Here is a 13,896-nt window from a genome sequence, read left to right on the forward strand (position 1 = left end):
TCTGAGGGTATTGTTTGTGAATTCTGCTCGGCCCTCTTCAGGGGTACTGAGTTGGGGATAGCATGCCTTGTCCTCTGACGGTCCACCTCCCTGTGACTCTTTGATGTGAGGCATGGCCTGCAGTTCCCAGGCTTCGAAGACCCAGACCACTGCTGACAGTCTGGGCCGGCCTCCCAGTCTAGCTCCTCACAGCGATGTCCATCTGCTTCTAATTTCCACAGCGGTTTTCTGCTTGCTCTCTCTCCTGAAGATTGAGTGAAGGCAACTTGGCAAATCCTGGGCTGTGTGACGGGCATGCAGTGAGGCACCTTATGTGGGTAGCATGCATGGGCACAGATGCGTGTTTTATGCAGTGTCTCTATGTACGTGATTATTTAACCTGATATGGAGTTGGCCCTGTGCTATGCCAGCCTGCCAGCTAGAAATGTCACCAGCTGCCAGGGAAAAGAACACATTGACATTTCACAGTGAGTCATTCTTAGGACTATGGCGTGTGAGGAGGGACACCCAAGGGAGCTGTGAAATTCTCTCCCAGGGGCCCCAAAGGAAGAGGAAAAAAACAGGCATGTGGACAGCTTTAAACGCAGATGTATACAGCCACTACTTTTTGAAGCTGTTAATAAGAGATGAGAGAGTGGGCATGGGGTATGGCAGCAAATGCCTGTGATCCCAGCACTCAGTGAGGTAGAGGCAGAGACAGGCAGATTTCTGTGAGTTCGAGGCCAGCCTGGTCTACAAAGTGAGTCCAGGACAGCCAAGGCTAGACAGAGAAACTCTGTCTCAAAAAACAAAAACGGGGAGGGAGACAGAGAGAGAGAGAGAGAGAGAGAGAGAGAGAGAGATCAGATAAGGAAGCTGTTCCTCAAGCATGGTCCAGGAATTCCAACTGCTACCACAAAGTGCTGTGGCCACAGAGCTGCAGCCTGACATCCGTGACCTGAGCCTTTGAAACCAGGACAGATAGGTGACCAACTAGAACTTCTCTAATTTGCATGGTTCCTGATCACATGGCTGAGACTGCACACCTGGAAATTATGTACAAAGTGGCTCATGCTAACTTCCAGAACAGTATGCCTGCCAACGTGATCTGTCCACCTTCACGTGACAGGAATTGCCCATCGTGAAACGCCACTCAAAGAAACACCGTCTCCCAGAAGAAATGGGTTTTAAAAGAAAATGTTAGGTGCTGAGCACAGGAGACCTCGCTAGTCAGGGAGGCTCTGGATGTACCCCAAACATCACGACTAAATAGCACCCTGTTACTGAAGGCATCAACCAGGGTTGTGGGACATCAAGAAATCAGTCTCAAACTGACCAGGAAAGTCTCCCTGCTGCCTGGTTTCCACAGGGCTGGAAAGTGCTCCACAGGCTGCTGGGGGAGAAAACTGATCAGTTGTCTTATTCATCACTAGACTCTGCAAGCTGGAGCACTGACCTGCCAGGACAGTTGTACCCACTGGGGCGGTAGCGGTGTGATTCGTACGGAGGTAACCAATCAGTTTCTGCCGGAACGTGAGGTCTGTTCCACGGCAGTGATTTCACCTCTGGTTTTGTAAGCCTTGCTGAAAGCCGAGGCTTTGGCAATTCTAGCCCCCAGGCTGCTGTTCTGACAAATGGTCAGGCTGTCCCAGGGCCTTCTGAACTGTTACACCCACAGAGCTGAGTTACTTCCAACCTTGGTTGGAAAAGTTTCGCTCTGCAGTGAGCGGCCAGCAGTGCTGAGACTCATGATTGGTCAAAATTCGGAGAGTGAGTGAGTTCTCAGCCACAGATGAGCAAACAGGAGATCTGCGCCAACCTCCCCCTGCAAGGCTCAGGAACAGCAAAGAAGGGTGTGCAGAAAGAATGTAAGAGCCAGAGGGAGAGGCTGAAACCTATGAAAAGGCTGTCTTCATGCTAGAGAGATGGCCCAGCCTCGAGGGCGCTGGCTGCTCTTCCAGGTGACCCAGGGTTGATTGGCGGCACTCCCATGCAGCAGCTTACAGCTGCCTGTAATCCAGTTTTAGGGGAGTCCAACGTCTTCCAGCTTCCAGGGTCACCAGGCACATGCTGAGTTCACGGACTTGCCTGCAGGCACACACCCAGTGCCGAGACACGCAGGCAGGCAGGCAAAGCACCCATACACACAGAGCAATTTTTAAAAGCTGTCTTCCAGGACGTGACTGATGCGCACGTCGACTCACGACTCACATCCCACATCCGAAGCGGGTGAGCTGCTGAGGCCCCACCCCTAGCTGAGAAACTTGGCAACTGGTGGCTGCGGGGGGAGGGGGAGACTCGCTTTTCTTTGGTGATGTGGCCGCTGGTAGGCTGCTCACGCCACACACATCTGCGTGGCCAGTACCAGTTAGACCCGTGTGCTATGGATAATAATCACAGCAGTGACGGTAATGAGCATAGGGAGAGAGGTTGGTGGGTGTTTTCGGTGGGGGGGGGGGGGGTCACCAGGAGGAGAAGGGCAGTAGGAGATGGAGACGTTCAAAACACGTACCGTATACGTGTATGGAAATTTCAAACTTTTAAATGAATTAAAGTAATTTTTAAATGAAAACTGAGCCTATTGACTTAAGGAAAAACCTTCAGCACGACTGTAGAAGTAACTCCCCAGTGGAGCCCCCCCCCCCCCAGTCCTGCCTTACCTGCCGGCTACATCCCAGTCACAGCGCAGCCTGCTGGCCTCCTTCAGCGTACTCAATAAGCTATTTTCCTATTGCTGTGAAGGGTAGTTCACCTGCCGCCAGCCAGGCCTTTCTCCACCACTTAGTGGGTACTCGGTCTTCTACACTTTGTTCTTCTGCTCTTAAAAGCAAACTGGATGAAAAAAGAACTATCTCCAGGCTTGATTTGTTAGGCGTTTCTGTTTTTCTTCGAAAGACTGTATTCGTGGACATTGCTAAAGGTGACGTCACTACGCAGGGCGGCTTACCTGCTCGGGGTTGTAGCGCTCTGTACTAAACACCAAGTTCACTTCACAGCCCCCTTGAGGGTCGACCTGAAAGACAGAAACCAAATCTTAACATAGTGGAGGCTTCATAAGCATTTTCATATCAAGAATCATACTCTTGTTGGGTTATAATGGTGCACGGCACAGAGGCAGGCAGATTTCTGTGAGCTTGAGGCCAGCCCATTTGATGTAGTGAGTTCCAGGACAGCTGGACTACAAACAAAGTACATCCTGTTCTTGGGGATGGAGAGCTGACTCAGTAGTTAAGAGTTAAGTGGGGGGGGGGGGCTGGTTCAATTCCCAGCACCCAGATAATGGATTACAACTGTCTAACTCCAGTGCCAGGGGATCCAGTGTCCTCTTCTGGCCTCCAAGGACCCCAGACATGTATCTAGCTCACATACATACATAGATCTACACTCATTCCCATACCAAAAGCATGGTGTTCTTGAGGCAGTGGGGCATGGCACTGGAGTTGCTGTACATATGCCTCAGCCGAGCTGGGGATTTCTCAGGAGGAGAGAAGATCTCAGACTCTGATCTGATTAAAGTGTTCTGCTTATGGCTTGGCTCCTACTTACAAAGACAAAGCTGGGAAAGGGATCTGGCGAATCCCAGTGGAAGCTGACTTTTGTAAGGCGAGTTCAACGAGAAGCCAGTGCATGCATAGGGTGGACATCAGTTCTTTCACACACACACACACACACACACACCCATACCGTCCCCAGGTGTTCTGCACCAGCCCCAGTGCCTGATCTCGGGAAACCTCAACAGGAAGGTAGATGAAGGCTTCCTGTGTCATTCTTGGTCAGATGGCATGCAGGCAACAAATGAATAGCGAGTTTTCAGGTGAGAGCATAAAGAAGGGGATGGGTAGTCGAGGTAGGTGCCTGAGACAACTCAGCGAGGTTGAAGGACAGCAAGCAAGGCAGCCCCTGTGACTAGATCTGGGGATGCCCTCCAGGCAGACATACTGAAGGACTCCTCACGTCTTACGCTCCTTGATATAGACTCAAAATTAAGTGTTCCCTAGGGATCCTGTGCTAAAGGCTCAAAGGCTTAGTCCCTCGAGGTGCCATTGGGAGAGGCGGGACTTTAAGAGATAGAGTCCAGTGACACTGAAGCCTTTGCAAGGCCATGCTCTGTCTCCTCCTTTTTCTAGCTTGCCCTTCCTGGCCATGAAGTGGGCAGTTTTGTTCAGTCACACATTCCCACTATGATGTGATTCCTCACCAAAGGCCCAAACACAGATGGAGCCATCCTAGATTGAAACTCTGAAACTGTGAGGCAAAAATAAAACTCTTCCCTTCATGAACTGGTTGTCCGTTATAACAGAAAGCTGACTGACACAGAGCTTCCTGGTAGTCCTCACAGGCAGGCAAAATTTCTCAGCTGTTCATACGGATGCTTGGATGTTTTAAACTTAAACTGATTCTAGCACACATTTTTGGAGTAAATGCAAATTATCTAGAATTTTATATTATTTGCCACTATTTTTAAGACAGAACAAAATGATCATTCAATAAAAGGAGTATTATCTAGAAAAAAAAGGGACCTTTGTGTTGCATACAGCTGAACATAACCCTGATTAAGTGGAATTTTATAAACATGAATTTCCTTTTAATTTTGGTCCAAGGATCTAATGACTAACCATGGTTATTTTATCTTAAATAATCATATATCATCCAATCCTACTATCACAACTGAATAAAAGATATGCTTTTAATTGGTAATTCTTTATGTAGAGAATGTAAGTATGAAGATGAATGGCTGTTTCTGAAATAGAATGGTGTTCGTTTAGGGTTCACTATAAACTTTCAACATGTTTCCAAAGGCACACACAGAACCCTGTCTGTTCACCCATTTCCTCTTGTCTACTTCCTATAGAGCTAAGAGATAAATAGACTACCCTAGCCAGCTTTTCCAGAGCCTCTTTCTGCTGTGGAAGCACAAGAACACAATCAGTGTGGCAGAGGGCAACCTGTGCGTGAGTCCTAAGTTAGGAAGTATTTTTGCAGCAGGCGAGGACTGAAATAACTATTTGTTTTTTAATTTCTAAATTACATTTTTCTTTGGTGGGTGTGTAGGTCAGGGGATAACATGTAAAAGATGGTCATTAGGCTTGGTTGTGTGATAGCTAAAGTTACGTTTTAACTTTACATGATTGTGCTTAAGACATAAAAGCCTCACTTGTAAGCCCCACTTGCCCAATGACATAATATCTTCGAACGCTGGGCCCTGTGGTTCATTTAAGAGACAAGCTGTGTGTTTCCGCTTCTGTTAACAAGCTTGGTTACACCAACTGCACAGGATATGTGCTTGATCACATGCAGGCAGGAAGTCAGGGTATATTTTTGCTTCTGATTGGATGAAGGCAGGATGTATGTAACCTTGCAGGCTTGCCTCTATAAGCCTCTGCTTAATGTAATTCAGTGAATCCCCAGTGTGGACCTGGCCTTTAGTCATGGTCCTGGCCAGTATTTAATAAAGCTTGCTTCAGATTTGGCTAAAAAAAAAAAAAAAAAAAACAAACAAACCAAAACAAAAAACAAACAAACAAACAAACAAACAAACAGAAAACTGTGGTCGTGGTCTTATTCTCCCCTGGTGAGATCGAGAGTGACAAACATTTATACCCGCTAAGCCATTTTACCAACCCCTGCACTAACTCTTGAACCATTGTTAGCTAGACAAAGGTGTGGAAACAAAGGGTAGGAGTTGGCTTCCCTGGAGAATGGTCAGAGCTCGAAGAAGGCAAGGCTCCTTGCCCACAGGTTAGATCTTTGAAGGCTAGCTGCTGGGCTCTGGGCCCCTGCCCTCCACATCTGACCCCGAGGACCTGACATGTTCCCTGGGGTGTCATAGCTTCCGAATGCTGTCTTATCTGTGGGAGCCAGAATGCCCCTCAGGTCTCCAGATAAGAGGGGCAAGGGTGGAGGGGAGCCTGGGAGCCCTGTAAGAGAAGAGGCTGAAGAAGACAAGCTGGATGGGAAGCCTCTGAGGTGTGCAGGAGGACTTAGCGAAGGTGGCTGAAGTGCGGAGGTGGATGGGATCCTCCAGGGATGACATAGAGAAGAACCAAAAGGAACATAGCCTTCATGTCAATGACAAATCAGGACTGCTGATTTTCCAGACAGCAAACGCTCTTAGGGTCTTCCCTAGTCTTAAATAATTCTGCACATTTATTTATTTTTGTTGTTGCTTGTTTGAGATAGGGTCTCACTGGTAGCCTTGGCTAGTCTGGAAAGCACTATTTAGAACTCACAGAGATCCACCTGTTTGTGCCTTGGTGTGCTGGGATTAAAGTCAAGAGGCGGCCTTAAGATAATATTTGAATTAGCAGTGTTTTGGAAACACATGAAGCTAAGTGAAGTCTCATAAACTGTTCTTTGGCAGGAGGGGGAAGGAGAAAGCCAGGGCCGGGTTCATCAAGGCTTTCAGCTGAGCTGGTCTCTCTGAAGTGTTACTTTCTTTGCTATTTGATCTTCTCATTTTAACTAGACCTCCTTGAAAGCTTCTACATTTTTATCCAAAACAGGATTTTCGTATTTTCAGTTGTCCTTTATCATGTATCAAGGCTTACTTTTATCTAATCTCCCCAAAGCCTGTCTCCTCATCTTTACCCAAAGTCACAAGCTGCTTAGCTGGCCTGTATGAGATAAGGCCCAGGAGTCAGCAAAAGGGGGTGGGGGACCTCATCTGGGGCGGGGCCGTGGGTTTGCCTCTCACTGTCCTTGGTTGGCAGCCTTCACTCTGCAGCAGTACCTGCTCCAGGACCACAGTGTCTGCTTTCCCCTCGCCCTAAGCAGGTGAGGGGAAAGCAGGCAAAAACACCACCATCGTCTGCCCTCAGGCAGCCTGAAGCACAAAACGACTCATTTATATGCCACTGTGCACATGGTTATCTGATTAGAGTTGACTTATGAGCTTAGAAAGGATGAGTGAGCCGATCTAAGGGTCTGGAGGTGACATTTGAGTTCAACTCTCAAGACTGAGGAGGAGCTGACTTTGGGAGTGGGAATGGGCACAGGCGAGTCATCTACAGGAGAAAGAGAGGGCTGAGGGGTCTGAAGAGCGGCAGGTTAGTGTGAGCATGACTACAGGGAGGGGGCTGTCGTTAGGATCTCTGGTGGGAGAGCAGAGAAAGGATACAGCAAGGAGAATGCAGAATGCAGAACACACAAGTGGGGAGGGCTTGGACCGAGGTGGGGACCATGAATGTGGACAGAAGTGCACACTGGGTTGATATAATTCCCTAGGAAGTACAAAAGGGGGGCTGGAGAGATGGCTCAGTGATTAAGAGCACTGGCTGCTCTTACAGAGGACCCAGGTTCAATTCCTGGTATCCACATGGTGGTTAATAACCAGCCTTAACTCCAGCTCCAGGGCCTCTGATGATCTCTTAAGATGTGTTTGCATCAGGCACGCCTGTGGTGCACAGACATACACACAAGCAAAACACACACACACACACAAAGCTAAATTTAAAAAAAAAAAAGGTACAAAAATAAGTTATACTTTAAGGTGTTATTTGGTCAACCGTGGGCCAGGTGTTGGTTCTATAAGATTATTTAGCCCATGGGCTGGAGAAGTGGCTCAGTGGTTAAGAGCACTAGTTGCTCTTTCAGAGGACTTGAGTTTGGTTCCCAGGAACCATATTAGGTGGCTCACTGCACTTGTAACCCCAGCTCCAGAGGATAAGTTATAGTGCCCTCTTCTGCACTTTAAGGGCACCTGGATACACACACACACACACACACACACTAAAAAACCTTAAAATTGTACCCTATCGAATTACACATAACGTGCCACACTTGATGAGACATTATCATGCTACATGCTTGCTGTGCTGTGCTTTTACCATTTTAATACATTCCACTTACAAAAAGAAAAGTTTGGGGCAGAACAGTACGATGTGCTAGGCTGACAAAGTCCTGCTTTGGCAGGTCCAGGGGAGAATCTGGGGACAGGACAGCAGAGTCAGCCTTTGCTTTATCTCTTAGGTCGCCGAGCTGATGGCTCAGGCAACTGATCATGACACACAATTGAAAGAACAAGAGGAGAGGAAAGGCCCCTAGGGACTTGGAACTGGCTGCATTGCACTAATGAGGAAAACTTAAACTGACCACTTTTTTTTTTTTCCCAGCAACCACAGCTGTGAAAAGTGACTTCTGGCCAAAAGACTGTAGGGGAGAGGGTGGTGTAAAAATGGGCTCTGATCTGAGATTAGCTCCTGTGCAGGAACAAGCCTGCTTATCTTAGAAGGCTGATGGTAAGGCCCTGAATCTACTAATTTATTTGTGAATCTACATGGGAATAAAAATTAGGGAGAGATAGAAAATAGACTACTCACACACTCAGGCATTCAAGAGGAAAAGGTGGATGAAGTTAAAAACTTCAACCCTGTTTATTTTCTGGTCACAATTTTTATACTTCTGAGACAAACCTCTCTACATCAGAAAAAGAATTACCTCATAGTCAAAAAGGCAATTAATCACAAAACAGATGAATCTGAAAATACAGCAAGATAATAGGTTATCCATGTTTTTTCATAACTATTATCTGTGTATCCATTACATTATTTCATAGTGAGATCGGAATGACAAAGGTTGACAAGGCCTAAAGGTTAACAGGACCTAGAGGTTACAACAAGGTATATCTTTTTTCCATTAAGACTGACCTGGGCATACATTTTCTAGCCATCTCTCAGTTTATAGTGAGTTCAGGACAATAATTCTGTCTTCAGTCCAAGATTAGTTAATTGTCTATTTTCAGTGTACAAAGAGACCCGTGAATTTATCTCAAAGCTAGAGTGAAAGCATATCTGAGCCATAAGTCTGTCTCAAGCCTGTCTCTATTCTAGTGAAGTTTATGTGTCAGTGACAAGTGAAAAATTACAGAATTCTTAGCAGATTTAGTTATTCTGCAGGAGGGGCTACAAAAGCTACTTGCATTAAGTAGGAGTCATTATCAAGAAGTATAAAATCATCCTCATAATGATTCTGCAAGAATCTGCATGGCAGAGAAAGGCAGTCATATCTGAGCTTAGGCACTGAAAAAAAATATATGCATGATATATATGTGTGTGTATATATGTATATATATGTGTATATGTATATACACACACATATATATATATATACATATATACATACATATATATACTCATACTCATATGGGGGATACAGCAAATACAAGCATGGAAAGGCAATCAGCAGCAAGAAGCAATCTGGAGATGGGGTCCCTAGGGACTTTGCCTACTAGGGCACACCATCACAGGTACTGCAGTGGGGGGCTGCCTCCGAGAAGCTCACTTGCTTGCCTCAGGTCCATTCCTGCTTGTGTGGCTCCTGACAGTTGGCAGCCACTGCAGACAGTTTGTCTTTTGCGCCTCTTGCTGGCATTAAGGAGCCATGCCGAGTGACCGATACCACCTAGCTTTGTGTGGTGACACATTATGAAGCTCATACAAGGACAAATAGCCTAACAGTGAGGTTCGCCACACACAGTCCCAGTGTTAAGTGACAAGGGACCACAATTCAACACCAGAAACACATTTTTGTACTGAGACAACATGCTAACATCAGGAGTCATTGGAGATGGCCATGTTTGCAGAGCAGCAGACCGGGCTGGGTACTTCCTGAGCACCCTCCTCGAGCTAAGAATGCTATGGCTGCTCTTTGAGCCCATTGGAGGGAAATGCAAAGTAAAGAAACTGAGCTGTCACCTAATAGCTCCTGGACTACTAGCAAAGGGAAGTTAGATGAGCTCCCTTGCTGGTCAAGACTTGGGCTTACAAGGGCCTTGCCTGGTTGCTGGGAGGCCAGCCTGGTAGAGCCTGGCTATCAGCAATGCTCATCGCTCATCAAACCAAATCAGCATGAGGGTTCTCCAGTCTAGACATCCTGCTCTGTATGTCTCAGAGAAGCCGTGAGCAGGTTGACTGAGGAGATGGACTCATGAAGGTATTAAGTGAGGTGCCATGTGGTATTCTGGCTTCCGGGAACAACTAACATGGGGTGCCTACATAGAGTAAGACGGCAGTCTAAGGGAACCAAGCAGGCAGCGCGGACAAATCCCAAAAACCTTGATTTGCACGCAAACCAATATAACCTCTATAAAAACGGTTACAAATAGACTGTGCAGCTCGTGTTTGGAAATTGCTGCCAGGGGGAGGGTGGTGAGTGGTGGGTGGAGGGCAAGCATAAAAATGATCTCTCTGTGTCTCTGTCTCTCTCTTTCCTTTGCCACTAAGGAAAGGTAAGTATGGACCTTGAACCAGGAACTTGCTTCTTCAGCACCCCCAACATTCTCCCCCCACCGAGCCCTTCCAAAAACAAATTTACAAGTAGGCCTTTAAAGGACTCGGAAGCATTTAAAAACATCAGTCTAACCCAAAGTGACGACACAGATGCCGCATCCCAGGGCTTAGGTTAAGGTTTTCATTAATTTTCTCACTCATAGAATAATTAGACCCAGGGTAAACACAGCACAAGGATTTGAGTCTAGCCCAATTCCCAGGTCCTGGGATAACTATTCATGGTCAGCTGACCCCCTTCGCCCACCGTGCAGTCTTTCTCTCTCTGAATCTTGTATAGTAGGCTGCTGCATCTGTGTTGTGAAAAGTGAGGCCATTCAATTCATCTTAAAGGCGCCTAATCCAAAGCTGCAGAGGGGAGACATTCTCCAGCTTTCCCACCACAAAGAGCAGCCTTCAGTGAAGATCAGAATGTCTAATGCCCACCCAACATCTCATGCCACCCAAAATTACCATCTGCAAAACAGATGAGGAGGTCACACTACTGCCTTAAACACAGCCAGAGGCAGAGAGCATTATTCTCAAGCTTTCGAGAGAATAAAGTTCTTTGCTAAGAAAAGGCAAAGAAAATGAGTGGCCATGTGACCGTAACATGGAGGAATTAGCAGCGCCTTACTTCAGACTCCTTTTTAGCTCTGTGTGAGAGAAGAAGCGCCCCAGCCTGGAACGTCTTGTGTCTGACAACCTGGACCATTAGCTGTGTGTAGTTTATATCTGAATCTGGGCTTCGTGCGTTTTGTTTGTAGATTCCCTAGTTCCCACTCCCCGGTGGCCTTGAGAAGAGTTGTGTCTGCCCCTCCTGACTGCTGTGCCCTTCTTCTGGTTTCTGGGTCTGTTCAGCAGTTTGACTTTGTTGGCTTGTCTTGCAGTCCTTTGGGAGGGTGGGAGACGACTTTCAAAGTCCTGTTTGAGAAAGCATCCAGTGGGGTGCCTTCAAAGGACTAGATTCATCATTACCCAGCGATCTTTCCTTTTTGGTAGGAGAGATGCTCCTCAGATCCTTATCAAATCAATACCATGTCTTTATTTAGTGCTTATGTATAAAAGCACTCTGTAAGCCACCAGGAAGGAAGGAATTTATTTCTGTCTGTACCTATTACAGTCAGTCATGCTCATGCATCATTTATCTATCTTTTCATCTATCTACTATCTATCTATCTATCTATCTATCTATCTATCTATCTATCTATCTATCTACCTACCTATTATCCTGCCCACGTCAATCCCTGCACATCTGTCACTCTCATTCTACTCTGCAGCGCTTGGCTTCACATAGATCCTGTGTAGGAGCTTACATCGCCAGGCCTGAAGGAAGCTATGCTCAGGATATATCAGAAAGACTGTCATTTCATAAATGAAGAAACAAGCAACTTGTCCCAGAACAAGGACTTTCCCAGTCAAGAGCTGTTAGTTGTAGCATGTGGCCTATCCCCAGAGTTCATCCTCCCAGACTCAAACACAGAGGTTGCAAATCAGATCTCAGCAGCAGCCCCTTCTAAGAAAAGGAAGGCAGCAAGTTGGCTGCTGGTGTGTGTGCCCAAGGGGGAGGTGGAGCAAACCCTTGGCCTGAGGTGGACCTTGGTCTGTGCCTGCAACACAGCTCCTGTGGATGAGAACCTTTCTCTGGGAGGGAGTGGCCAGGAAGGGCCTGCCTACTGGTTTGCTACAGTGTCACAAGCCGGGCGGTTAAAAACAAGAGGTGGTTTTCTCCTCACAGTTCTGAAGGCTAGAAGTCTGGCGTCAAGGCGTCAGCAGGGCTGGCTCCATCATTTGAGACTGCAGGCAGAATCCATCTTTGCCTCTTCCTGGCTCCAGCTGATGGGTCCCAATTTCTGGCATCCTTGGCTACATCACTGCAGCCTCTGCCCCTGGATGCTGTTCTTCCCTCTGCCTGTCTGTGCCTTCTCATGGCACTATGGCCCTTTTATAAGGACAGCGGCCACTGGATTTAAGGCCTAGGATAATAGTATGACCTCATGATCCCTTGATTACATCTTCTGAGATTGTCTTTACAGTCAGGGAGTACCAACTAAGTTAGGACTTCAACAGGTCCCTTTGGGAGGAGATGATACAGTTCCCAGCAGCTTGGATGTAAAGATGCTCTAAGACTGTAGAAGGGATCCTAAGCATAGAGCCTTTAGGAGTAATTGTGAATGGAAACATGGCTCTGGGTAGCACTGCAAAGTGCCAGAAAAGGTTAGGACCAAGACAAGCAAGAGGAAAAATACGTGCTCCCAACAGGGCAGCGTCTGAGCCAGTACACAGGAGAAGCCCAGCTTGAGAGTTTAGGCATTAACATGGGGCAGACTTGGGGTTGAGGTCACAGGGCCAGGCAGGGGCCAGGTTAAGAGAAGGTCTGTTGTGAGGCCTTTTTCCCATGCTGTGGGTGTCCATCAGAATATCCCAGGGGACCTGCTAAAAGCCTGTGGGCTGGGCCCACCCATTGAGGATTAATTCAGTCAGGCTGGGGTGGGCTCTGAAAACTTGCCTTTTAACAAGTCCCAGCTGATATCAATGCTGCTGGCCCTGGGAACACACTCGGAGAAGTTCCTTTTAGCTGCTGAGTGGAAACACTGAAGTTCTGCGGGATGAGAAGTGACAAGCTATTCTCGAAACCACCGTTCACATCAGTCCTAAACCGGAGGCATCGCCAGGATCAGTGAACTGCAGGAGTTCTTTCAAAGGGTGCCCAGTGCACACACTCGGACTCCCTGGAGAATCGAGCTATGGTTCTTCAGAGATCAAGGCGGCAAGCCTACCCTCTGCGTCAGCCGCACCTGAGAGACCATCAGCCTGGTACGAGCTGTTTTCCGAGAAGAGACGTTTGAAATTCAGCCATTGCTTCCTGTTAGAGGGATAAGGACTCTGCTATGGAGCAGCCAGTTCCCTCCTAAGCGCAGGCATCTTAGTTACTGTCTATGCTGTGACGAAACAATGACCAAGGCCATTCAGGAAGGAAAGCATTTAAACTCCTGGTCCCGGGGGATAGCGTCCATGGCCATCGTGCTGGGTAGCACTGTGGCAGGCAGGCGGGAGGGCGGGCATCCACATGAGGCACAGAGCTAGCTGGGGTGGTACGGGACTTCTTCAGGTGAGATAAAGCCCATGAGAATCTTAGAGTTCGAAGTTCTCCGATCAGTAGGCTCCTCCCTCACATCTCCATCCCAAGTTACGGGATCCCAGTCTCTCCTTCTTAGAGATTAATGCCTTAACTCTGGACATGTCCAGAGGCTGGGGTTTGAATTTTTGTTCTAATCCAGCCAATCTCATAATAAGAGCTTTGGCTTGATTTTCTATGACTTGAAGCTCCGTGATTGCTGGAGATTTCTCTTCCAAAGGACACTTAGGAACCTTTAGACTGCTTATCCATGTCTGAGGCTGGGCAATTGTATGACTGAGCTCATTCTTTTCCTTTGTTACTGTATCCTGAGATGTTGGAAATTGATTAATTTTATCATAAAGCTCTTTTTTTTTGGTTAATTTATCTGGAGATGCTAGAAGCAACCAGACAGAATCATCGTTTTCTTTATTTTTCCACGAATTCTCAAGTTTTATGTATAAGGACAGTCACTTTTTTTTTTTTTTTGGCTCTCAGTGAATCGGGATAATCGAGTACATTTATGTCAATAACTTT

General features: G+C 47.0%; 1 protein-coding gene across 1 annotated transcript in view; it reads right to left on the bottom strand.

Annotated features, from left to right (window-relative positions):
- Rarres1 (retinoic acid receptor responder 1) overlaps positions 1-13,896 on the bottom strand; it is a 34,948-nt gene that overhangs the window by 12,151 nt on the left and 8,901 nt on the right. The window contains exon 2 of the mRNA XM_055596842.1: positions 2,927-2,992. Coding sequence (XP_055452817.1) covers positions 2,927-2,992 — 66 coding nt within the window. The remainder of the gene's footprint in view (positions 1-2,926; positions 2,993-13,896) is intronic.

This window comes from Psammomys obesus, unplaced genomic scaffold (genome assembly GCF_907164565.1).
Source record: "Psammomys obesus unplaced genomic scaffold, mPsaObe1.curated_primary_1811, whole genome shotgun sequence".
NCBI classification, from domain to species: Eukaryota; Metazoa; Chordata; class Mammalia; order Rodentia; family Muridae; genus Psammomys; species Psammomys obesus.